The 24,928-nt window shown below is 38.6% G+C and overlaps 3 protein-coding genes across 8 annotated transcripts in view; 2 read left to right on the forward strand and 1 right to left on the reverse strand.

Annotated features, from left to right (window-relative positions):
- The window catches only part of LOC306861946 (coronin-6-like), a 37,144-nt gene extending 14,927 nt beyond the window's left edge, over window positions 1-22,217 (forward strand). Inside the window, exons 9-12 of one of the 4 annotated variants that reach the window (XR_013783512.1) lie at window positions 457-514; window positions 665-892; window positions 20,722-21,115; window positions 21,334-22,217. Coding sequence is in view for 2 of the 4 variants with exons in the window: in XM_079404456.1 (XP_079260582.1) it covers window positions 457-514; window positions 665-892; window positions 1,429-1,551 (409 nt within the window). In the remaining 2 variants the exon portion in view is untranslated. Of the gene's footprint in view, window positions 1-456; window positions 515-664; window positions 4,099-20,721; window positions 21,116-21,333 lie in introns of those variants that run through there. The other 3 variants (XR_013783513.1, XM_079404456.1, XM_079404457.1) reach the window with 3 other exon arrangements.
- Window positions 4,081-7,618, forward strand: LOC306861944 (protein ABHD15-like). The gene is made up of 2 exons (XM_079404453.1): window positions 4,081-5,572; window positions 6,432-7,618. The coding sequence occupies exons 1-2, from the start codon at window positions 4,653-4,655 to the stop codon at window positions 7,087-7,089; spliced, it is 1,578 nt and encodes a 525-aa protein (XP_079260579.1). The 5' UTR covers window positions 4,081-4,652; the 3' UTR covers window positions 7,090-7,618.
- Window positions 8,401-24,928, reverse strand: part of LOC306861942 (serine/threonine-protein kinase TAO1-B-like) — a 35,333-nt gene continuing 18,805 nt past the window's right edge. For all 3 annotated transcript variants that reach the window (XM_079404449.1, XM_079404447.1, XM_079404448.1), the window contains 11 exons: window positions 22,208-22,289; window positions 21,918-22,085; window positions 21,280-21,480; window positions 20,996-21,133; window positions 20,524-20,760; window positions 20,108-20,236; window positions 14,135-14,338; window positions 13,106-13,345; window positions 12,805-13,017; window positions 12,375-12,557; window positions 8,401-10,981 (listed from right to left, as the gene is read on the reverse strand). In XM_079404449.1, the coding sequence (XP_079260575.1) occupies window positions 10,472-10,981; window positions 12,375-12,557; window positions 12,805-13,017; window positions 13,106-13,345; window positions 14,135-14,338; window positions 20,108-20,236; window positions 20,524-20,760; window positions 20,996-21,133; window positions 21,280-21,480; window positions 21,918-22,085; window positions 22,208-22,289 (2,305 nt within the window). In that variant the 3' untranslated portion in view covers window positions 8,401-10,471. The remainder of the gene's footprint in view (window positions 10,982-12,374; window positions 12,558-12,804; window positions 13,018-13,105; window positions 13,346-14,134; window positions 14,339-20,107; window positions 20,237-20,523; window positions 20,761-20,995; window positions 21,134-21,279; window positions 21,481-21,917; window positions 22,086-22,207; window positions 22,290-24,928) is intronic.

The raw sequence follows: 24,928 nt of genomic DNA on the forward strand, positions 1-24,928 counted from the left end.
TCAGTATGGTGTATGGAGTGTAGACTGATGTAGAAAAAAACTAATTTAAAGCAGTTAACACAAGGCAGCAACATAAAACCTGAAAAAAAGAAGGGATATTAGAATAATTACTAAAGGATAATGTGACACTCAAAACTGGAGTAATGAAAAAACTACTTTGCCATCACAGGAATAAATTACATTAAATTTTTTTTAATTTAAATTACAATTACATACAATTAAATTATATTAAAAGAGTTATTTGAAATTGTAAAACTTTATAATTTCGCAGTTTTATTGTATTTTTAATCAAATAGACCCAGTTTCGGAGAGGTGGCTTTAAAAAAATCTTAAATACTTCAAATTTTAATCAGTGTACATTAGTCGTTTTGCCTTACTGTGCACAATTCATCAGTGTATGTTGTTCTAAACATTCACGTTGAGCATTCTTGAACCTGAACCTTTATTATTCCTCAGATTATATAAACTCCATGAAAGAAAGTGTGAGCCTATTATGATGACAGTACCCAGAAAGGTAAGCACATATTCTTTGTTTCAAACCTGAACCTCTATGAACAAATCCAACAAAATTGAAGAATTGAAAACCAAAAGATGATTATATGATGAAATATGTAAAATCTGTTCATCCAGTTACATAATTCTCTTTCTGTTGTTATGATGCCAGTCAGACCTGTTCCAGGATGATCTGTACCCAAACACAGCAGGCCCAGACCCGGCTCTGGAACCTGAAGAATGGATGGACGGACGAGATGCTGACCCCATATTAGTGTCCATGAGGGATGGCTATGTTCCTCCAAAGAGTAGAGAGCTAAAGGTGGCCAAGAAGAATGTTCTAGACACCAGACCTGCAACACGTAGAAGCATGTCTGCCGTAGATGGAAGTAGTTTGCCCGTAAGTAGAATGTCTTGCTTATCCTTGGTCTTAAAATATTTCCTTCATAGCTTTGTTCCTTCATCACCTCCATTTCTGACATTTCTTAAGAAGCAAATAGGGCTGGGAACTTTACCGGGTTCACTTAAAAATAAATAAACAAAAAATACATCGGAACATTATAACAACTTACAAAACCACAGAAAACATTGTTAGGGTATCTATAATGCTACGCCAGAATGTTTTAGCTGTAGATAGATGTACAGATGCGATGAATTAGATCAGTTTTTTTGGGTACTTTGAAGTTCAGTTCTTCAAATTACCAAATTTCAATGTAAGTGTAATCTGAATCTGAATCATCCAATTTCTTTTGATTCCCATCCCTAGAAGCTAAACATTTCTTTCCATTTCCAAATTAAGCCTGTCCTTGACTTGCTCTTTTTCTTTTTTTGCTCCTATTCATCCTCCTCCTACTGTCTCTATGCTTCTCTCTTCTATTTCTTCTTTCCAACTGCCATCTTCTACTTTGCTTTTTCTCAATCTCTTTCAAACTCTAGCCTCAGTTGTTGGAGAAGCTTGTTGAGGAGATCCAAAATCTGAAGGCCACAGTTCTTTCTCAGGAGAAACGAATCTGTGACTTAGAGAATAAGCTCTCGAAGTACACTAATGGCACAGTCTGAATAAAGCTAACTCAGCCTGTGCACACTGCCCAATTCACTGCTAACCCCTCACAACTAAAGTATGAGCACAGATAGGCCAAGCCACCTCAACTCACCCCAGCTTTTATCAACACCGTAACTCCAGTTCAACTGGCTGTCCCGCCACTTGACTTCACAGGCTTTTTCTAAAACACCTATACAGTAGTTACATTTCAGATCATTAGGAGATTTAATTTGGCAAAGGCACTTTTAATGCTCATTCTGATGCTTTGTAGAAAAATTGTTAATATTGTGTAGTAGTACACAATATTAGCTGTATTCCTTAAATACTTAAGGAATCATATCAGGAAGAATTTATGTCAGCTATGCAAAAGGTAGGCAAAACCACCTTAATTTTAGGATTTACAAATCCTTTAATGTACTTACTGCTTTTTACCCTTCAATGCTGACAAAGATTGAAATGTAGCTGCAGCTTTCTGTAGTGGTTAACAGTCACAGTGTCTTTGGTAGTCTCTGTGTGAACATACCTCATTGTAAAGACCAGGACTTGGGATCAGATGGTAGCATATGTAGCTCTTATTTGGTCAGCTCTGGACAAGCAACATCTATGGCATGACTATATGTCAGGACAGTAGCGAGCTCAGTAATGCTGCCAATACACTACACGATTTTGAAATAATCGTAGTGCTGTTCTTTCCACACTACGCTAACTTTTTTGGGTATCATGCAGTTGCTGTGTTTTGCACATAACACAATATATCGGTGACTGTGGGTCACACATTTAGCAATTTCACTAGGAAGAATCTCCATTTCTCGCTTACAAAACGCATTTGCGAAAATGATACAGGATCTCACATAATATCACACATGAATGGAATTCTGGTGTGGAACTGGAATTTCTTCAAATCAAACTGGTGATCAGAAAAACAGAAAAACTAACAAAAAAAAAGATTGGTTGAGAAGATGACTTCTCAATATTTCCCTTGTGCTATATGTTGTTCTCCTCTCATTAGCTGTAGGTCGTCGCTAATGACATTTCCCGTCAAAACATTTCGCACTTCTTGGACATCAGTGCTTTTCTCAGATTGCGTCTTTCTCCACTATATGACCTCACACTATACGATATCCACTCAAGTAAACGAGCATTGATTTGCCTTAGATTTAGGTCTGACCTCCCGAAAAATCTTCTTGTTTGTGATCTGCAGAAAAATAGGCCCTAAAATCATGTAGTGTATTCCCGGCTTGAGAGTTCTGCACATCACTTTTTGCTATTTTATCGTAGTGGAATAGTTCACCCAAAAATGATGTACTCTTGTTATACTGACCCTCATATTGTTACAAACTATTAGGTTTATTTTCCAAAAATGATGTACTCTTGTTATACTGACCCTCATATTGTTACAAACTATTAGGTTTATTTTCTGGTAAAATTGTAAAGTTGTTGCTAAATTTCCAAGCTGCTCTTTTCCATACAATGAATGCGAGTGATTACTTGGGCTGTGGAACTCAAAAAAAAAAAAAAAAAAAACACCAAAAAGTTATATAAAAGTGGGCTGTGTGACTCATGTGCTATATCCCAAATGTTCTGAAGACTTACGATAACTTTTTGTGGGGAACAAACATGGCATCACAAGATGCACCATGCCATCAGCGACTTGGAACATTATTGGTTCTTGTGCAACAGATTTCACATATTTAAACATCTTTAAATCAAAACAAGCGCATATTCTATTTGAGATCTACAACAGAATGAATTAAAAATAACTACTTGTGGCCTGTTCGTCATAGAAAACTATGTATCGACCACAGCTTCAGAAGACTTGGCATGTAGTGTATGTGTGTGTTGGTTTGTGTATTATTATTATACTTTGGTTACACTTTATTTTAAGGTATCCTTGTTACAGTGTAATTATACAATTAAGTACTGATTAATATGAATTAACTACATACACTACATGGTTAAGATTAGGGTTACTTGCATGTAATTAAGCATAATTTGTTGTTTGTTAGCAAGTACATGTAACAATGACACCTTAAAATAAAATGTTACTTTTGTTTTGTATACGTTTTTGGTTTTTCCTCACTTTTTTGAAACTTGAACCTTGACAGCATCAAAAAACATTTTATTGCATTTAAAAACAGCCTGAACATTCTAGATAAGATTAAAATCTATGTAGATAAAAGAGAACAGAATTTTCATCTTTGGGTGAACAATTCCTTAAGGCAGATGCAGGTGGCTCCTGGGAAAATCTTTATATAAAGATATCAAATGTAAATCTAATGAGCAAAGGATGTTTGCATAGACAACATGTCCATTTGTCTCTCTTTGTAAGAGTGCTTGCATTATTGACTCAAATTGCTACTAACCTCTCACTTTACACAACTCTGCATTTCCAGCTTTGACCAACACCATTAAAACTCATGTGGCGTCTGTTTAACATTTAAAAATGTAAATATTATTCTAAAAAACATGAAAAACAGCAAAGTATCAACGCCAAAGACATTGTTTTATGTTTATGCAGAGGATAATTTGTCAGTATAATGGTTTGAATAAAACTCTTTTTGTACAAAAAAAGTTGCCATTGTTGCATGCATAGTCACTTCCTCATAAAAATGCATGGACACACACGACACATCCACCATGTTTAATTACTCTGCAGCTTGATAATTAATTTCTAGGCACATAGCAGGCAGTGTCTCTGTTCAGTTTTTAGTTATGGGACCATTCAGCTAGCACATTTTTATTATATAAACAACCCAGGAACAAAGGGTACTGATTTGGGTGCAATATCCTCAAGGTCTCTTACCTATTCAGATGGCAAGCTGTTAATGGTCACTTTTCAATGTGTTCCACCTCTTCTTGTAGCTAACAACAGTCTGTGGATTTAAGTATTGTTAATGATTTCTGAAAGAGAGGGAGCAACAATGTTTGCTATGGGTAGGGGAGGAGGTACAAGTCTATTTAGGCTGACATGCTAGTGAGAGTAGAACAGATCATTTGGTTTAAAGATCTTTGGAGTTTTTCCACTTGCTCACTTGAGAAAACTTTGGCCACCAACCTCAGTGTCAAGGTAGGTTCCTTGTGCCATTGGTGAGACCTATAGGTTACAGATTTGAGAGCAATGTGGGACTTATTCCTCTGCCTGTTACCTTCTTTGCTGCTGGTTCTGGTTATGATATTGCGTCGATGGAACTGGATTCGTCGTCTTGCAGATAGTACTGTTCAGCAGTTGGGTCGTTGTATGTGGATTATGGCCTGTAGACTCTTGAAACTGCCATGTTTTACAGTATCAGGATCCACAGAGGAATGCCAGGCAGAAGTCAGACTGATCTGTAAGCCCACAACCCTTGCAAGCCACCTGAAGAAACACTGCTATACTTTGGCCCAACCTCCTCTGGCAAGATGGCCTCAGGCCGACCCTCATTTTCAGATTATTACCAATCTCATGTGGCCCACAAAGGAAGGTGCTGAACTGCAAGGAGGAGTCCGCTTTACACGGGATAACCTTCTCCTAAAGGATGGGGGTATTGTGGCCCTGGATTGGGCTGTGAGTCTGACGAACCAACAAGCTCAGGCCAAAAGGGATCATCACGCTGGAGGAAGATTTCTGGGCCATCACTCTAGTAATCCTGCTATTGTTGTTATAATTCCCAACGCCCTAGGCAGAGTAACACCACACTTGCTCATGTTGTGCTACAAGTCTTTGCAACAGGGTTTCTATCCAGTGGTTTTCCATCGACGTGGTCACAGTGGTTGCCCATTGACTACTCCACACTACCAGGAGTTTGGAAATACTTCTGACCTTGTGCAAGCAGTAGTGTACTTGCGGAGTCATCATCCATCCTCAACTTTGCTTGCAGTAAGTGAGGGCTCAGGATCAGGGTTACTGCTGTCCTATCTGGGGGAATGTGGCTCTTCATCCTACCTTACGGCCGCTGCTTGCATCTCTCCTGTGTTTCATGGACAATTGTGGTTTGAGTATGAGCTACCTTGGCTCTATCACTGGATAGCCCTCATCTACCGCAAGTTTCAAATAAACAGGTAGAAAATTCCTTACAAATGTTGATTGATCTATGCTAAAGTGTTATGAATTGCAGACTCTACTGCTGTAGAAGTACAGGTTAAAGCAGGGGCGTCCAAATTCGGTCCTGGAGTGCCACTGTCCTGCAGATTGCGCTCAAACTTACCTCTACACACCTGCCTTGATGTTTATAATATGCCTAGCAAGACCTTGATTAGCTGGTTCAGGTGTGTTTAATTTGAGTTTGGAGCTAAACTCTGCAGGTCAGTGGTCCTCCAGGAGCAGGATCGGACACCCTTGGGTTAAAGCAGGGGTCACCAAACTTGTTCCTGCAGGGCCGGTGTCCTGCAGAGTTTAGCTCCAACCCTAAATCAAACACCTGAACTAGCTTATCAAGGTCTTGCTAGGTATACTTGAAACTTCCAGGCAGGTGTGTTGAGGCAAGTTGGTGCTAAACTCTGCAGAACACAGGCCCTCCAGGACTGAGTCTGGAGACCCCTGGGTTAAAGAAATGTTCACCCAAAAATGACAAATGAAAGAAACCAAATTTAAGCTATGCGTAGCTTTTCAAAGACAGGACCTGAAAGTGCCAATGTGTCCCTGATGCCCAAGAGATATTTCACAGGCTACATTGAGTTGTATACTGTAAAGGGAGCATTATAGTGTTTCACAAAAGAACGTCTGTGGCTTGGAATGACATGAGGGTTAGTAGATAACCAGATTAAAATTTTTGGGTCAACTGAATCTTGTGAATGGGATAATACAAGAACTGCAATCCAAGATAATGCATCACAAGATGCCACAGTGCAAAACTACCACCTGAAAAAAGAAACTAGGATTACAAGCTCTTTGAATTTATACATTTGACCCTTTCCACAGGTACGCCACTGCTTTGAGCTCTGTGATGGATGTAGCAAAAATTCTACATTGCAACTCCTTGCGAGAAATGGAAGAGCTCATGTTCTGTGCTCCTAAGCAGTCAGAGAAAAGAATGTCAGACTCAGTGGACAATGTTGGAAAGAACTATTTAAGATTATCAGTGAAGCCTGACTGGCCAAGTTACTGGGAGAGGAATGAACCTTTACGAGATGCAGACGAAGTGGCAGTGCCAGTGCTCTGTTTGTGTAGCCAAGATGACCCTCTTCTTTTACCCCTCTCCACTGTACCTGAGGGACTTTTTCATAATAGCCCTTACTTCCTGCTGGCTGTGACGCAACAGGGAGGACACTGCAGCTTTATGCATGAGGATAGTCATGGAGGTACTACTTCCTGGAGTCATTCTGTGGTGCTGGAATACTTTAAAGTAGTTTCCGATTTCTTCAGGGTAGAGGAGAAGAAAGGCTTCAAAGATGTTATTGCACAATGTGGCAGCCAGAGTCTGAAGCATAGCACCAGTGCTGTGCTGTCCAGAAGAAGAACAACCTTGCTCCGGAAAGAAAGGCCCATCCGAAGACGGCAAATCTCAACTCCCTCTGACAAATTCACATTTGAAGAGGAACAGGAAGATTTTACTTGGAATAGATCCTACACACGCTGAGTGAGAGAAGCAGGTAGTACCATAAGGTCAGCAGATTGGCAGTGCTAAACTTCCTACCAGTACGTTTAAGAAATATGAGGTGCCCTTAGTTAGAAAACCACAGTTTTGCAGAAATGAGTAAGGAAGACACTGGAACATAAAGGGAACAAAATGGAAAGACCATGTTGATAGACAAAAGGGACATCTACTGACTGGCAAGGGGCTTAATTATGTTGACAGTTTGGCCTATAGCATTAGATGGTATAGTTAGGCAATTTATTGTACAAATTAAGTTGGAACAAGTTGGTCTAACTCTCTATGTGCAAGACAGTTTTCCCCTCCAAAGATAAAGAGCTCTGCCAAAATTTTGGACTCATTATCTTAATTCAAAAGCACCATGTTCAAAAGGAATCAATAAAAAAAATCCTCATGAAAAGGATGTTCAGGAACGTTTATACTTACTACACCTAGATTTTAAAAGCAGACAATTGTATTAAAGCATACAAATAACAAAACCAAAATTTACTAAAATTACTTTATTACAGTTGATTTGTTTGTCCAGTAGCCCTCTGCCAACAAAAGGAGTAATTACAAACAAAACATTACATTTGTCCCCTTAGGTTTTCATATTTTTTTATATTTTAATTCACTTGTGTTTTGTTATGAATAGCCATAACAATTTTTGTAATCTCTCCAACATTCAGTTTTTCACAATCTATACATTTTAATACAGGTTATATATGGATTGCTATGGTAATCTTGAAGCAGGAAAACGACACAACGACCTTCAAAAGAAAAAGGTTGAAATACTGGTAAACACACTGTACAGAGATGTACCACCTTCTTTGATTATTATTCATCCTGTTGTTTTCACACTTGTCAAAAGGGTCATTAAAACAAGGATGCTATGAGCTAAAGAAATCTGCTCTCTCATAACAGGGCACACCTCTCACCTTTGAAAAATACTGTATGAATGACCCTGTTTGCGAGTGTAAACTAGTATTTTGAGTCTATGGCTGTTCCTCTGGTCCAGTGATTCCATTAGAGTACTTAATGTGATTAAATGATTGGCATGTTATACATCATTTACCTGGGTCAATGATCTCATGTTAATTAGTTACATTTGGCCCAAATCTTTAGGATTGGCTCTGCATTGGCTCAGTTGGTTTTAGTTAGTCAGACTGAGATAGGCAACTTCATGAAACCTGCAATCCCATGCATATACCAGAAGTGTGCCAAAATAGTGTTCATAGTTGATAGTCATTTTAGATAGCACTGATTTTACAAACTGGAAAAATGTTTTTGAAGCCATTCTGAAATAGGCAAGATGGCAGTTATAAAGACTTTTTTTTTTCCTTGAACAAAAAAGAAAACCTATGCCTTTTATCTTTTAGAAAATGAAAGTTCACTGCTGGTTCACAGATAACATGAGTACTGGCACTAGTGAATATGGTAATTCATACCTTTGAAAGCAAGGGGAGCAAGAAGCAAAGAGAGGATGTGGAAAGTGACATCCTCTGTATGAGTGTAATTGCAGGGGAATTTTTTTTTTTTGGCTTAGCTTGACACCTCTGAGAATATGCTTTTTGTATATATATATATTTTTTTCTCTTTTTAAATAATCAATATTAGAATCCAAGTTATTTTTTATATTTTAATCTTCACATTCAAGCAATTAAATTTTAGTCTAGTTTTAACTTGGGTCTTTATATTGATTTCCATTTATTCATTTATTTAAATTTCTAAATTTACAATATACACACATTTTCCTATACATCTCACTTAAAGCTGTCTCCTGGCTGTATACCCTTCCACCATAATGTTTTATATGCTATCTGACCTTTTTTCATTGCATTTTTAATCACTTTTTTCTACATGCTGTGATAAGTGTTTAGTTGGAGGGTGGGCGGCAGTCGCTGGAGCTCTGGGGTGGGCATGGAAGAAACAAAGGCATTGCAGGGACGACAGCAGCGGCACCCACCCGCCCAGCAAAAACATTCAGCGGTCTCAAGCCTACCCAACCCAGACCTCCCCACCCCTAATATCCACACAACACGCTCTTGTCAAACCCAGCCGGAGAAAAGGGAGGAGGGGGCACCCAAGGTCCAGGAGATCTGCTTGTATGTGATTGTAGTGAGCAACTAAGAGTAGAAAAGGATGGTAAAGTGCTTTTCTGTGATGTTAAGCTTAGTGAAAGAAGACATGAATGTGACAGGCTATTATCCTTTTGCATAGTTGCGACTTTTAACTTTGGCATCACTAAATCAAAAGACTAAAACGAACATTAATACACTTCAACGGCTTCTGCCATACTGTTATTCAGGAGTGAAGTTTTACCGTGCCAACATGCTTTAACACTCACGTACATTCACATAGCAAAACCTGTTTCATTCTACATAAGTGTCATTCTACATATTCAGTTCAAGACACCCCTACCTTTCAAGACCACCAAAGTACCTCCACATTAATATAGTCATATCATATCGCTCACCTACCTTATAACTTGTGTCCTTTTGGCCTATAGCGATTGAAAACATCTGTTCTTACACTGAAAACATAGCCTAAAATTCTGATAGTAAAAGTTTTAAAAGCAAAATGACATCCTGCCCTCCACTTATTTGGACCTGTGGAAGAATGGCAATGGCAACATAAAAACAAAAATAACGATAATTCAATAATCTAAATAATTCTAACAAAATCTTGGAATTTCACAGTATGTTTTCCTAGTTAAAATTTGTTCTGGCACAAAAAGAGCATACTGTTTAGTAACACATTAAAATGAGTGCTTGTTTATAAAATACTAAGCTAGATGAAATCAAGTGCATTGTAAAGCTTGATTCTTTCACATTCTGCTATCCAACCTTTGTACCTTCTATTTATATATATTTCTGTAATTGTTTTCTTATGAATCAATGTTTCTGAGAAAATGATACGCATTGATCACCCGCTACAACCAATACAACCCAAACCAGCTGTTAATAAGACCATGATAAAACCCACTGCATAAAGACTTACAATCTCACCTGTGAGAGGTAATGCACAGCATTCATATATTCACTCTCACCCTCACTAACATTTTCAAATCAGATTAACACACTCTAAAATGCAGTGCATTTTCTCTGAATTTAAAACTTTTTCACATCATTGTGAAAACGACATTCTGGATTCTAGCTGAAGTTTGATACAACTGGCCAGAATGTTTTAAGTGCCCATCTGGCTGACATTCTTAGAACCTGAACTACAATGGATGCATTTTGTGCTTACCATGTGTATAAAATATGTATTTAGAGGATTAGAAATAAAGCAATGGGTGTAAAAGAAAAAAAGACCACGGTGCCCCTTTGTCCCTTCCCCTATGGCATTTTGGGTCAAGATGGGTGTTGTGGGAGAGCAGCGGGTGGTCTTACGTGTAGGACAAGTGCGAGCCATTGGAAATCTGAGAGGCGATGCTGGCACTCCTGCTCATCCCCTGCTCACTGCGGCCCCCTGAGGTGGCCCGCCGTACTGCCTGGGGACTGTTCCGTAGCCCACCACTTCCCCCGCTCGAGCGCTGACTGCCCCCAGACACGTGGTGCCCCCAAGGAGGTGGCCCCCCTGAAGGCAGGCCGTGACCCCAAGGCTGCTGAATAGAGTCACTGTGGCTTGGGTGGTGGTGGTGGCCATGCTGGCTGCCGCTATGGTGCCCTCCCCAGTGTGGCCCCTGAGAGCCTGCACCGTGCTGGGAGCCCCAGCTACTCTGGGCCCCTGGAAAGCTGTGGCCATCGGATGAGGCCAGGCTGGAGAGCACCATGTTGCTGAATCCCAGACGCATGCTTTCAGAGTCAAACGCCTCGATCTCCCGGGCCTGCTTCTCTAATAGACTGCGGATTCGCTCCGAGCGCTCATTTTGCAGGGTAACCATCTCCTCTTCAATCTAACCAAAAACCAAAATAGAATCAGTTAACATTGAAGACATTACCTTTTAAAAGATACTGTAGTTTTGGTTAAGGCTAGAATAAAGCACACAACCAGATTTTTGCCAAGACTTGAGGTATGGAAGAGTCAATGCTAGTTGATGAAATTCAGAGCTAGTATGTATATTTTTATTAGAAATATAAGATATGATTGAAGAATATCCTGGGAACTACATGAATAAGACCAGGAAACTTTAGGCTTCTCTGGGCCTCTCTAACACGGTCTGATATTTTCTATCCGGTTTATCAAGCTAAACACATTGCACCAAACATTGATACAAATGTAACATATGTTGGCAGTACGTGCTTCACTCTTAAAAAGAAAACAACAGGATAGCAAAATAATTGTAGCAAGAGTTTAAAGATGAATCATTTGTTATGAACTGTATAAAAGTGGAAGCTGCACTGGGATTGTCAGATGTTCTGCAGGCATCTTGGCTTTGTTAAATACTGCAATAAAGTCTGATCTTTGACATTAGAACTCTGTGACGAGTGAAACAGACATTTTCCACAACACTAGTCTGCAGATATTGGACAGTCAGAGTTGACAGATTTCACAGAAAACTGCATAGTGTGTAATGGGCACAGACTCTGATATTTTTCTTCAGATTTTATGATTCCATCTAGTCAGAGGAGATCAATATTTTGAGCTGATTTCACAACATTATTTTTTTTGTCACCTAGCAACAAGCCCGTTCTGAATGAAATTGTGTTCAGGACTACTTGAAAGTCTGGTAGCGTGTGATCACTCGTTTAGTGTATGATGCCCAGTTTTTCCCTTTCCAATCACTTAGTATGATGCCCAGTTTTTCCCTTTCCAATCATTTAGAATTTCAGCAAGTGTACAATGCGTAGTGTTCAGGTTTTGAAAGTTGTGTAGTATATTCCAGCCTTTAGTCAAAATACTTGTCAAACTTAAACTGGTAATTCGTTCACTCTTGCATCATTCTGAATCTGCATGCACATTTTTGTGAAAACAAAAGTAGACATTTTTGAGGAATCTATACAATTTTCCAATACTGTGTCCAAATTCAAAATTGAAGGGTCAACATAAATGGCAAAACATTTGTTCTTGTGCATTCATTAAGTGAATATGATCTGTTTTTTCTGAATTTTGGATGTGAAATTAGGCTAAATATCCTTAAATAATTTGGAAATGCTTTACAAGTTCACATTTCACTGAAAAGAAGTTCGAAAACGAGCATAAATGACAGAACTTTCATATTTGTGTGAGCTATACCTTTAATTCTTATTCTGGAAAGTCAAAAACTCTGAAACTCTTTAATAAAAACAATATGCCTCCTCCCGTGGTTTCTAATAGTAGGCTGCTGAGGTTTGTATCAGATAACATACCTTCTGCTCAAGAAGAGCCCTCCTCAGCGAAACCCTCTGCTCCAGTTCTTTCCTCTCACGATCGTGCTGTGCATCCGTCTGCATCTTGATCTTGCTCTGATAAGCATTTAGCAACTCCAGCTCCTGCTGCAGCTGCATCTTTAGCACCTGACATTCGGCTTCCTGTGCCTCATCCAATCGCAGCTGAGGAGCAATATGGGAGGCGTAGTTACATTTAGAATTAGTGTGTTAAAAACACAAGGAGGAGAATGCCACATTATCCACATTTAAATTAGGAGAACAGTTTTTCACCTCATACATTACTTATCCCACAACTGAATACTGTGAAGTAACTGCATCAACTCCTTCAGAACTTTGTGACTCAAACTCTTTGTTAGCTTTATAGGAAGAGATATACATATGCCTACACTGAACATGGCAGGTCACTCACAGCTTGTGTGGAGAGCATGTCATTGATGGAATGGTCGTACTGCTCAGCAAGAATGGCTAATTTCCGGGTCTGCTCCTCCTTCAGTCTCTTCAGCACAGCTTTGTGTTCAGACTTGGGTGTGGTCTCCAGGAGGTGGTTGCGCAGGGCCTTATACTGCCGTGTCTGGATTTTACACGTGTCCTGGAACTGTTTCTTGATCTGTAGCTCTTTAGACTAAAGAGGAGAAAAGACTTACTGACTCTACACAACTAGTATATGAACTAGCTAGTGTACGTTACAAAATCAAGCATAGGCTACACACCTTAAGGCTCTTGGGCTGTTGCCGGACCTCCATGACGTGTTTGCGGCGTAGCTCTCGCTCTCTACGTTTGTTGTACTCTAGCTGGTTGGTGAGTTCAGTCTGATGCTGCAAGCGGATCAGCTCGGTACGCATCTTCTGGATGGTGCCCAGCTGTCTCACCTCCAGCTCTTGCATGGACTCATGATGGCGGAGCAGCATGGCATGCTCCAGATCTTTCTGCGTTTGGCGCTTATTTAGCTCCTGGATCAAGAAAACCTCTGTCAATATATTAGTTTTCTTTGAAAATAAAAATAAATATGAATGAACATCTCATGCCTCATGTAATCGCTCAATCAGTATTTCAACCACGGAAAGACGTCAATAAAACAGCTTGTAAACAAAATGTCACGTAGCATTTCATTTACCTCAGGCAAGTCATCAGTGTCCACAGCGTGTTAGTTCGCTAGAGAAATGAAGTCTAGAGAAGAGCATTTCGCAAAATATTAGACTATATATTTATTATAGTTAGTGATGTCTTAATTATTTAATGTATGTTTAAATAAACCTGTTATGAAACAAGTTATGCAGCTACTGTGTAAATTAATATATTTCAACAACTCGAATTTTTCTAATTTAGAAGTTAATTTAAAAACTGCATTATGTGCAATTTACATGTTTGCATACATTTTTTTTAAAGCTGAATGTTGCTTATTATATATTTAAAAATAAATATGAATTTAATTTAAGTTTGGGCTCTGTTGTTAATTGTAACCCTATAGTAAAAGGGCTCCCTATAGTTTAGAGCATAAGCTGAGGTAGATTTTTATCCCTAGGAAAATGTTATTATAATTAAATTTATTTAAAGAAAGAGCAATTTGCTTTGTAAACCACGGTTTGCTAAAATAAATTTAAAAAGCAATTTTTTTTATTCCCGCTGTACTGAAACCATACCGAACCGTGGTATCAAAACCGAGGTACGTACCGAGCCGTCATGTCTGTACACCATTACAAACCTAGTCATCATTAGTTATGTTTTTGAGGAAAAGTTACCTCGCGTACAAGGTCTTGCTCTACATTGTGTTTTGCAATGAGGATTCGCCGTTTAAAGCGACGACATTCCAGCTCCAGGTACTGCCGCTGTCGACGGAGCAGGTTGGCTTCCTCTTCTGCCTGGTAGTGCTGAAAGTTCTCCTTCTGCTTCGAAAGCAACTCCTGCTTCTCTTTCTTAGGGGTGGACTGGTTCTCATTTAGTTCCTACACGCAGTATGGGAAACATTAATGGGTTGTAAAGGGAAATACAGACATTTATCTTGCTTTCAAATGTTTAAGTAATAAAAGGCAAAATGTAGCTACATATTGTATTTATATATTTGTTATATATGAAAACATTTTTTTTAAAAACCCTGTGGTGCTTTTGAAATTGCTTACATGTCTCTCTGGTGTTTGTACGTGTTTGTAAAAACCATGTGCAAATTCATCAGTCAACACCATTGCTGAGGATTTTCTCCTTAAAACTGCAGTGTACCAAAGCTGGTCTCAAAAACAATTGTAAACCACCCATTTCCAACAGTCACAAACATGTAACTAATTGCATCAACTTGTGAGATGGGGCTTTTCATATCTGGGGCCCTTTACCAAGAAGCCAGTTTAGCTGGCTAGCCAGGTTAGTTTCAGTTTAGTTTGCACCTACTCTGGTTCTTAGGCACTTTGAAAGTGGTTTGGATTTTAGTGTTTATCACCACAGTAACTTAATGCTCCACGGCTAACCGGCTTCCGGACAGGTTATGTTCTTGTTTAGAGATCTCAAATCGAAATTTGACCAATCAGCTTCAAGAAAAGTGACACATCTGTGACACAAAGTCACTCCCCCAGTTTCTCTTGCTCCAAAATTAAGGGCACTACATAGTAAAACATTTTAAAAGATAAAATCGTCTGGGTTTTAATGATGATTATTTATTATAATTATATTATGTAATTTATATAATTATTATACACAATCCATTACACAAGCCATATTAGTTTAAAGGGGACCTATTATGCAAAAATCACTTTTATAAGGTGTTTGAACATAGTTGTGTGGCCACAGTGTGTGGAAAAAAACAGCCTATAAAATGTTAAAAATCCACCAACTCATTTTTTAATAAAACCAATAAATCATGAACAGTCTCTCCAAACAGCCGTTTCAGATTCTCCCTCTGTGCACGTCACTGAGGGGAAAAAGTCCCGCCCATTTGTGACGCTCTCTGCCCTATTAGAATAAACACAGCCCTGAGTAAGAAGATGCGGTCCGCCATTACTGGAGATATACAGTGGTGTGAAAAAGTGTTGGCCCCTTCCTGATTTATTTATTTTTTTTGCATGTTTGTCACACTTTAATGTTTCATATCAAACAAATTTAAATATTAATCAACGATAACACAAGTAAACACAACATGCAGTTTTTAAATGAAGTTTTTTTTTTTATGAAGGGAAAACAAAATCCAAACCCACATGGCCCTGTGTGAAAAAGTGAAAGAGACTGGGCAAAAATGGCCTGCATGGCAGAGTTCCAAGACAAAAACCGCTACTAAGCAAAAAGAACAAAGGCTTGTCTCAGTTTTACCAGAAAACATCTTGATGATCCCCAAGACTTTTGGGAAAATACTCTGGACTGACGAGACAAAAGTTTAACTTTTTGGAAGGTTTGTGTCCCATTACATCTGGCGTAAAAGTAACACAGCATTTCATAAAAAGAACATCATACCAACAGTAAAATATGATGGTGGTAGTGTGCTGATCTGGGACTGTTTTGCTGCTTCAGGACCTGGAAGACTTGCTGTGATAAATGGAACCATGAATTCAGCCGTTTACCAAAAAATCCTCAAGAACAATGTCCGGCCACCTGTTCGTAACCTCAAGCTGAAGAGAACTTGGGTTCTGCAGCAGGACAATGATCCAAAACACACCAGCAAATCCACCTCTGAATGGCTGAAGAAAAACAAAATGAAGACTCTGGAGTAGAGCCCTGCATTTCAGCCCTTTTACGCCCCTCGGGCCGGGCTTCGGGCCAATTTTCATGTCAGAATTCAGACGCGGGCCGGGCCTCGGGGCTGTTTTAGGTCTCTTCTTATTTTTATATTTTAGACATCCATGATGAAAAAAATTGCCACGCTGGTGGAAACAACAGGAGACTGTGCTGCCGCGACAGAGCGGCTCGGCGGGGTTTAGGTGTCTCGCAGCAGCAGCATGCGCAAGTGTCTTCAGCGCAGCTGAAGAGTTCTGAGTTCAAATGCACGCAATAGGCTAAAGCTTGCTGCAAAGCCCCAGCAAACACAATAACCATGAATGTGTCCGCGGGAAATAGTAAGGAGATATTTGAATGATTGAATAATAAACTAATGTTTTCTGAGTCCATGTTGCAAGGATGAAATTGCTGATCCTCACTCACGTCTCCTCATTAGACGCACCTTTAGAGATAAATGCATCTTTATTGATTATGATTAAGATTATAATAAAGTTTGTTTTCGTTTTTTTTTTTTCCGTTAAGTGATAATTTAAAGCTTTCTATAGATATATTTATCATGTCTTTGAGGCATGTATTCGCTCAGCTTCGGTTCATTTTTGTGAAGCGCTCCTTTTCAAGACAAGAAGGCAGAAAGCACATCATGTTTGTTTTTGTTTTATAAAAGCACGTTTTGTTGATATTGTGAGTGCACACAAATAAAAGTAGAGCCTTTACAGTTCCGAATGACGTATTACTCTTACCTTTATCAGAAAAAAAAATGTCGTAGGCTCTTTTAAGTTGTTTCTACAAAAAAAAAGGCAAGTGTTTGTTCTGGTGCCTCCATGTCCTGCAGAGCGCGTTTTAGCTTCCACTCTCAGCACAAACTTAGATATAGGCTAGCGCACATTATTATTATAGCGCAGGTTTAACGTTTAAACATTGTTATTTGCTTGAACTGTTTTAGTATATCAATAGATCTTATTTTAGGCAAGTCGTGATGATTTGAGAAGGCTAAATTGATCAAACATAGACTATGATCAGCTCACTGTCTGCCGCTGGCCGCTTGGTCGTTACTTTAAAAAACAAAAACTTAGGACTTATTACTATTTAACGAACAAAAATGCTCCAAACGTTTCTCTAAATTAACTTCATAAAAAAACGAAACAAAATACAATAATTTTGCCATTACATACAAAATTTAACTATTTTAATAGCCGAAATAGTAGTAGAAGCTGTTTTGGGAGAAGGGGAAAAAGACGGGCTCAGGTCGGACTCGGGCCGGTAATTCTGATAAGCTGTCGGACACGGGCCGGGCTAGGGCCTGAGCGTCTCGGGCCAGGGCCGGGCAAGGGCCTAAATTTGAAGCCTGTGCAGGGCTCTACTTTGGAGTGACCTAGTCAAAGTCCTGACCTGAATCCTATTGAGATGCTGTTGCATGACCTTAAAAAGGCGGTTCATGCTCGAAAACCCTCCAATGTGGCTGAATTACAACAATTCTGCCAAGATGAGTGGGCCAAAATTCCTCCACAGCGCTGTAACAGACAGTTGTTGCTGCTAAGGGTGGCCCAACCAGTCATTAGGTTTAGGGGGCAAGCACTTTTTCACACAGGGCCATGTGGGTTTGGATTTTGTTTTCCCTTCATAATAAAAAACTTAATTCAAAAACTGCATGCTGTGTTTACTTGTGTTATCTTTGATTAATATTTAAATTTGTTTGATGATCTGAAACATTAAAGTGTGACAAACATGCAAAAAAAATAAATCAGGAAGGGGGCAGACACTTTTTCACACCACTGTATACAATGTCAGCACCAAAGAGGCTTTACAAGTGTTGTGTTTTGGGATGCACTAATAAGCATAGGAGTCGCCATAATCTCCCCTCATCTGAGCCGAGGACACTCTGGTTAAATTTCATTTTAGAAGGAAATATCACGGAAAAAATCGTTAAAGTCCCCTAAATGTTTATGAATCAATACCAACGCTTCCTGCACGAACGTCAGCTCCAGACAAAGTAAGTGTCACGCGTTTGTTTTCCAAATTGCCTTTCTGAAAGTGCTTCTTGGCACTCTGTAAGGCTTATTGCTGAGTGTTTGTTGATGCTGCCTTCAAGTGCTGCCTGAATGATCGTGAATAGGAATGTGGTAGTTAAAAGTTGCATATGTGAGCAATGTGAGTCGATCGCTTGAAGTTGTCAAGCTCATAATCAGAAGTGGGACTTATAAAGTTTGTGATAGCATGAGACCAGCTATGTTGTTATTTTTATCCCGCCGTGCTCACTGTCTGTGTAATTCATAATCTCAAATTTATGCGCAGTATAATCAGATGAGAGACTTTGAAACAGTAGTTTTCTGTAAAGATAACAGGTTTGTATTAATAGTGAAATGTTTATTTGCAAAGGCTAGCACTGCTAATGCGGAGCTCGAGCTCTTGAAGCTCCGCCCTCTTCTCCGGGAGCAACAGCTCACTCGCATTTAAAGCAACACACTCAAAACAGCACGTTTTGGCTCATACCTTAAAAGTGGCAATTTTAACAAGCTGTTAAAATTTATCTGTGGGGTTTATTGAGCTAAAACTACACACATACGCTGTGGGGACATCAGAGACTTATTTTACATCTTGTAAAAAGGGGCATAGTAGGTCCCCTTTAATAATTACTATTAAAATGTTATTTTATATTAATATGAATATATACAGATATTCAATATAAATAAGCTTGTGTTTAAAACTTTAAACATGACTTCTTATGAGCTAATATTGGAGTCTCTGTATACCTATATATTTACACAGTTTTAACTATATAAACTAACTTCACAACTTTCACTTGCACTGATATGGCGAGATGTTTTCTTTAAGCTGTCCTCTTTCATGGACAGCTCTTTTCATCTTGCTGTATAAATGTGTTTAAATTATTAATATTTTTCAATCTTTTAATCTCTGGCAGTGAATCCCACTGACTCACTGGTGAGAAGAGAATCAGTTTCAAGGTGTGTGATTGGCTGTTCATTACTGATGTCACACTGTCATGTGCACATGCTCCATGAACTCAGGATCAAAGCCTGAGTTGACACAGAAAGTTGATGATCAACGTAATGGTATCAACAAAGCCGGATTGGATTAGTTTGGTTTTGTCAACACAAAATTCAACTTTGTTCAGCCACCATCATTTTACATGCCCTTAGTCAAAAGCTTCTATTTACAATGCGTTTTTGCAGTGCTGAACAGTGTAGTCAATCACAGACATATTTGACAAATGCAGTGGCCAATCAGAGGCACAGTGTAAATAAGGCTTTCACTGTGCATTGAGGAAGGCTTCACTGATTATAAACAAACTTTCTTAGATTGCGATAAACTAAGATGAGCGATAAAGGGGAGTGATCATAAGGGGAGTGCTTGTTGCATGCTTTCAAGTCCAATCGAGCCGCGAGTTCTTCGTCAAATCTTCATTAACTGACAGCAGATTTTAAATTTGGGTGGAAAGCGGAACATTTGAATCGCGCAGACGCGTGCAGAACACAAAACTGTCGGGTGCGGCTCCGGTGGAAAACTGACTGGATCTAAAACTTTCAGATGACACGCAGCTCATTTCTCCGTCACTGTAAGTTACCGAAAACACACATGAAAACACGGTAGACGCGCGTTTGAGCGGCTCTCTCTTGCGCTGTATGACGTGACAGACAACTAGTTGTCCAGTCCTGTTCCGTTCACACAGCGCGCGTGTTCCAAACGTGACTCAAATACAGGATTGACAACCGTATTCTGCTGTTGTGTGAACGTGGCCTCGAGTAATAATGTTTTCTCTCATCTTCTGGAATGCATATTGTCCATTTTTATAACTGTGTAACTGTCAAATGGCTGAACAATAGATATAAATTACATTTTAGCTGAATTTTTCATTTGTCTTCATTTCATTACACTGTTCAAGCTAAAATAATCTCACAGATCTCAAAGGTCAGTTTAGGTGGAATTTTGCCAAGATGAAAAACACAATTGGCAAATTCATATATGCCATATATGGGCCATGCTTGAATATGTGCGTTTACCTCTTTTAGTTGTTCCTTTCTTAGCTTGTACTCTCGTTTCTGTGACTCCAGGAAGCTACTAAGCTCTTTCTTTTGCTGTGCTTGAATGTGCTGTTGGAATTTCTTCTCATCATTGGCAAATGACTTGGCCTTTAAGATATAACATTCATGAAAATGACAAAACAATAAATAAAAAATAGCTTTGTGCACAGTGCTTTTGTCATGATGGAGCAGAAATAGAATATCCCCCTTTGTTGCCACAAAGTTGTCTACAATGTCATTTTATGACGTAATGTCAAGATTTGTCTTCACTGGAATTGAGGGCCATGGCATAAAGGAAGAGGGGAATTCCCAATTGATAAGCATTTTTCAGGTGAACTTCCACATTGCTTTATGGGGTCTTAACAGATCATGTTACATGTCTTGCGCACACTTACATCTTTTTCTATGGATGCTTGGTTTTTCTTCACAAGTTTCTCCATCTCAGCAGCAAAGCTGTTCCTCTGGGCCTCCAGTTCTTTGTCCAGTCTCAGCCTGTGTTCATCCATCTCCGCTTTCAGTTTGTTCTCCAGGGCCATAAGGTGCTTCTGGTGCTGCCGTCTCATGCGCTTGTAACCGGACATCTGCTCCCTCAGCTCAGAGTCCTGCTCGTGTTCCTGCATCTGGCGTGTCACCTGCAAGAAGGAAGAGGAGGAACACAAGGAAATGGAAGGAAAGTGAAGAAGAGGAAATAAAAATAATCAAGAGACATCTTGTGAATTTTGAACATTACTGAGAATGAACAAAAAATTATTGTGATGCCATTCAGTTTACACTGAAAGCAACCAATGCCATGGTTTATCGATTATAAATGAGTAATGTAGTTTTGACACATCTATAGGGTTGTGAAGCATTTCATTACAGGCTCACCAGAGAGGCTGTGCGGATGGTGGCAAAGTGCTCACGGTTGCGATGGTGTTTGCGTTGCGGGGGCTGTGCGGGTGCTGCCTGGGCTTCTGAGGGATGAGGACGCGTTTCAGGATCCTCAGGGTAAACCTTCTCTTCTTCCTGATGGACACAAAAGCAGGAAGCATATATTATGTATCATGAAGTTCAATGTTCACAGTTACTTAGTATACAGAAGAATCTCTGATTTGGGTTATGCAGGAAGGCATGAAGATTGAGATGTTTTTTCAAGAGGTGTGTGAACGTACAGGCTTCACGTGTATGACCGAACTATTAGACATAACAGTATGGTCTTTCTCCAGGTCAAGGTCACTCTTGTCATCAGCTGCGTCGGGAATGCTGTTCACGGAGCTGCTCTGAGAGCTTGCGCTGATCGACATGCTGGGAATGGACTGATTACTGCCCACACTGCTCACTGTGCCCGTGCGACCGGGACCATGCTCTGACTCCTAAACACACGTACAAAAAAAAAAAAAAAAAAACCCAGCAGTTCAGAGACCAATGATAATATAGTGAAAAACTTTTCTATTTTGAAAAAACTAAATAAAAACAAAAACCAGAGTGGGCTCCAAAATACAGAGTTTTATATTACAAATTATATAATCAGCATAAGTGTATGGAAATATGTACATAAATTTCCACAGTACTTGTTTTTTGTTTGACAGCAGCACTCAAGCTGCATAAACTTCAGAGGTTTGTGTAAAACCTGACTGATGTTCATGTTATCCACCAAGATTTGCGAATGACCCAAAGGGTATCTTACGAACAAAGTATTTTGTGAATAAACATTTTTCCAAAAACGTCCAATTTTAAATCTGTCATTTTGAACACTCTGATTTTGGACCCCACTTTATATATTATCCAATCATAAGACTCGAGATCTGACCTCATCTCCCTCCTGGGTCTCAGTGGTCGGCCCATTGTGCGCCTCCTGAAAGAGAATCTTCTTCATCTTGCGGTACTGCAGGTTGTCCAGCTCTCGGACCGCATCTTTTGTCCGCAAAATTAAGTCCATCAGAACAGATTCTGGCCTCTCTCGCAGGACGAAGGCATGCTATGGTTTAAGTAAAGAGTGCAGAATATAAGGTGGTTGTAAATATTCAGGTGGATTATTATGATGACTAACAAACAAAAAGGTTATTTAAATGTGTTGATAATTCAGTACAAAATAAACACCTGCAACAGATCCTCAGAGTGTGGTCTGTCTTGGGGGATTTTCTGAAGGCAAGAGTCAACAAAATTTCTAAAATAATCCGTCCTGAGGAAAGAAAATGACACAGCATGTAAATCAACTAATGACTGCTCATTAATGCAGATACCCCTCAATATTTTTCAGAATTAATATACATCTTCATGCATTTGTTCTAAAATAATTGTCTTAAAAATAAGAATTTTTTTTAAGATCAAGTAAAGAAATTGTAAGCAATAAATTAAAGGAACATAATACGTAAATATGTTCTCTAAATTAAAATGTCTAGGAAGCACACAATATGTTGTATTAGCAACACTTCAAAGTTTGAAGAAAATATAGCTTCCTACCAATCTCCATTAATTTCTAATTCATTTTGCAAAATAAATAAATGAATAAATTCCATGTCATGGTACTGTTGTAAACGTCATTGAAGAAAAGACACTGAATATAGTCATTCTTTTGGTTATTTTTGCACACAAAATGTATTCTTGTAGCTTCATAAAATTAAGGTTGAACCACTGTTGTCACATGGACCATTTTAACGATGTCCTTACTACCTTTCTGAGCCTTAAACGTGGTAGTTCCATTGCGGTCAATGCAGGGTCAGAAAGCTCTCGCGTTTCATCAAGATTCTAGGGCTGGACCAGAATATTCGATTATTCGTTCGTTTGAGCCCCTGATGTTTTGCCAAAAGCCCCTGGTCTTTTTGAAGATAGACCATTCACTTCACAAATAAAATATTTTATTAATTTTAATTTGTTCTCCAAGTACTAGAAATCCATCTGTCCGTGATGAAAAGCATCCTGCGCTGCTAGATTACTGCTTTCCTTAGCTGTTCATTTCACTAAAGACAGCTTTAAAGCCCTCGGTTTATGTTTTGGATATTTAAATAGCCAGATCGCAAACAGATTCAATCAACGCAGTCTTGTTCCTAAATGACAACGATTGAGCTATGTTTATTAAATCCTTAAATCATGCAACATTTACATTTTAAAATCTGCGTTCGCGCTGCTGCTGACCCAGAGAGGGCAGTTATGAAACATCTTTACAAGTCTTTTGTATCTTTATTTGTGCATTACAAACATTCAAATAATCACAAAAGTACTGGAATAAAAGTTTATAGTTCGGACATAAACATCGTCTACAGTAGCGAGATCAAAATAGAGAAAACCTTTTTGAAAGCGACTTCACGCTTCAAATAAAGATTGTATTAATTACATTGTAACACCTGCAGGTGGCGACAAGTGACAAAAAAGAGATTCGTTCAAAAAACGTTGATTCATTCAGGAATGAAACAAATTAAGTCTTTATGATCGAGTCACTGAATCATTCGTTCAACTTGATTTTTTTTTTTTTTTTTTGACAATACGTTGAATATAGAATACATTTTATAAACCGATTGTAGCAATTGGCATGTTGGCAGAACCTCTATAATGCTATTTTGTTTAGTTGTCTATTTTTTCCAGAATCATGGTGGGAGAATCGTGATCTATGAAAAAAAAAAAATAGATTTTCCATTTATCCAGAATCGTGCATCTATAGTTGGTAATTTATCCACACATAATGTAAACAAATAAATTAATTTAATGTCAGATAAAGCATCAAAGATGTGGTTAGTGAGGCTCAGTATCCAACGTATGGGGACGACCCTAGTGGAAAAAACCATACCAGGGCTCGACAGTGCGAGCATTTCACTCGCATTTGCGACTAAAAATAGATGTGTGCGAACTGGAAAATCTATTTAGGAGCACAAGTGCGAATACAAAACAAAATACAAAACAGCCTAACTTATACAGTAGCCTATAACAAACGTATTAATTTATTCTGTTTATTTATGGAAAAATTGCGATGCAGCCTCATATGATTACTTTAGTACTTTAAAAAGGCAACGGTTTAATTTAAATGAGCACAGATGAGAAGAAAAGCGGAGCAAGTTAAAGTGAAGACGCGCTGAATGACGCACATTCGCCACTAGAGGGCGCTGCCGCTGCCGTTACCCCGGTAACCCAGTAAACAAATCAGCTGCACTACTTTCCTAAAACTGTGTAAATAATGTTTCACACTCAGTCATTTATATATTTATATTCGCTTTAGTCTTCACAATAGCATCAAATAATTCTTACTTAATGAGCTATTTATTTTCAAACATGTTTTCTAAGCTAAACATGGCCCATCCACTGATCTATATAGAGAACAGTGGGCCTATCTATATATCAACGACTGATTCGTTATTATTGTTCAGTAACACAAGTTCCATTAGTTAACATGAAAAAAACAATGACTGCATTTATTAATAATGCTATCTTAATTTCAACTTTTAATAATACATTATAAAATCAAAAGTTGTCTTAATATAATTCAATGGAGCTAACATTAACTAACATAGTTGTATTTTTTATTAAATCAACATTAACAAAGAATATTAACTACTGCAACAATTAGCTATTGCACATTTTTAGTTAATGTTAACCTGCTTTAACTAATGTTAACAAATGGGACCTTACTTACCTATTGTTCTTTCGTTCATTTGAACAATCTTTTGCACTCTAATCTTGAAACACCCGTTTACTTTATATTTTTTATAAAAGTCTTTTAGTAAATTATCTTTAATAAAGTTATTTAACCTGTTAGGAGGACAACACTTTTTTTCACTTAGAAATTATATATTGTGATTTAAGAACAAAAACATATACCGTGACAAAAGC

The sequence above is a fragment of the Barbus barbus genome (assembly GCF_936440315.1).
Source record: "Barbus barbus genome assembly, chromosome: 43".
NCBI lineage: Eukaryota > Metazoa > Chordata > Actinopteri > Cypriniformes > Cyprinidae > Barbus > Barbus barbus.

Bases quoted from the DNA above. Each gene is read 5' to 3' on its own strand.
- LOC306861944 (XM_079404453.1), top strand. From the start codon at position 4,653: ATGTGGGACTTATTCCTCTGCCTGTTACCTTCTTTGCTGCTGGTTCTG. The intron at 5,573-6,431 runs GTAGAAAATTCC...CCCTTTCCACAG, and splicing joins CGCAAGTTTCAAATAAACAG to GTACGCCACTGCTTTGAGCT.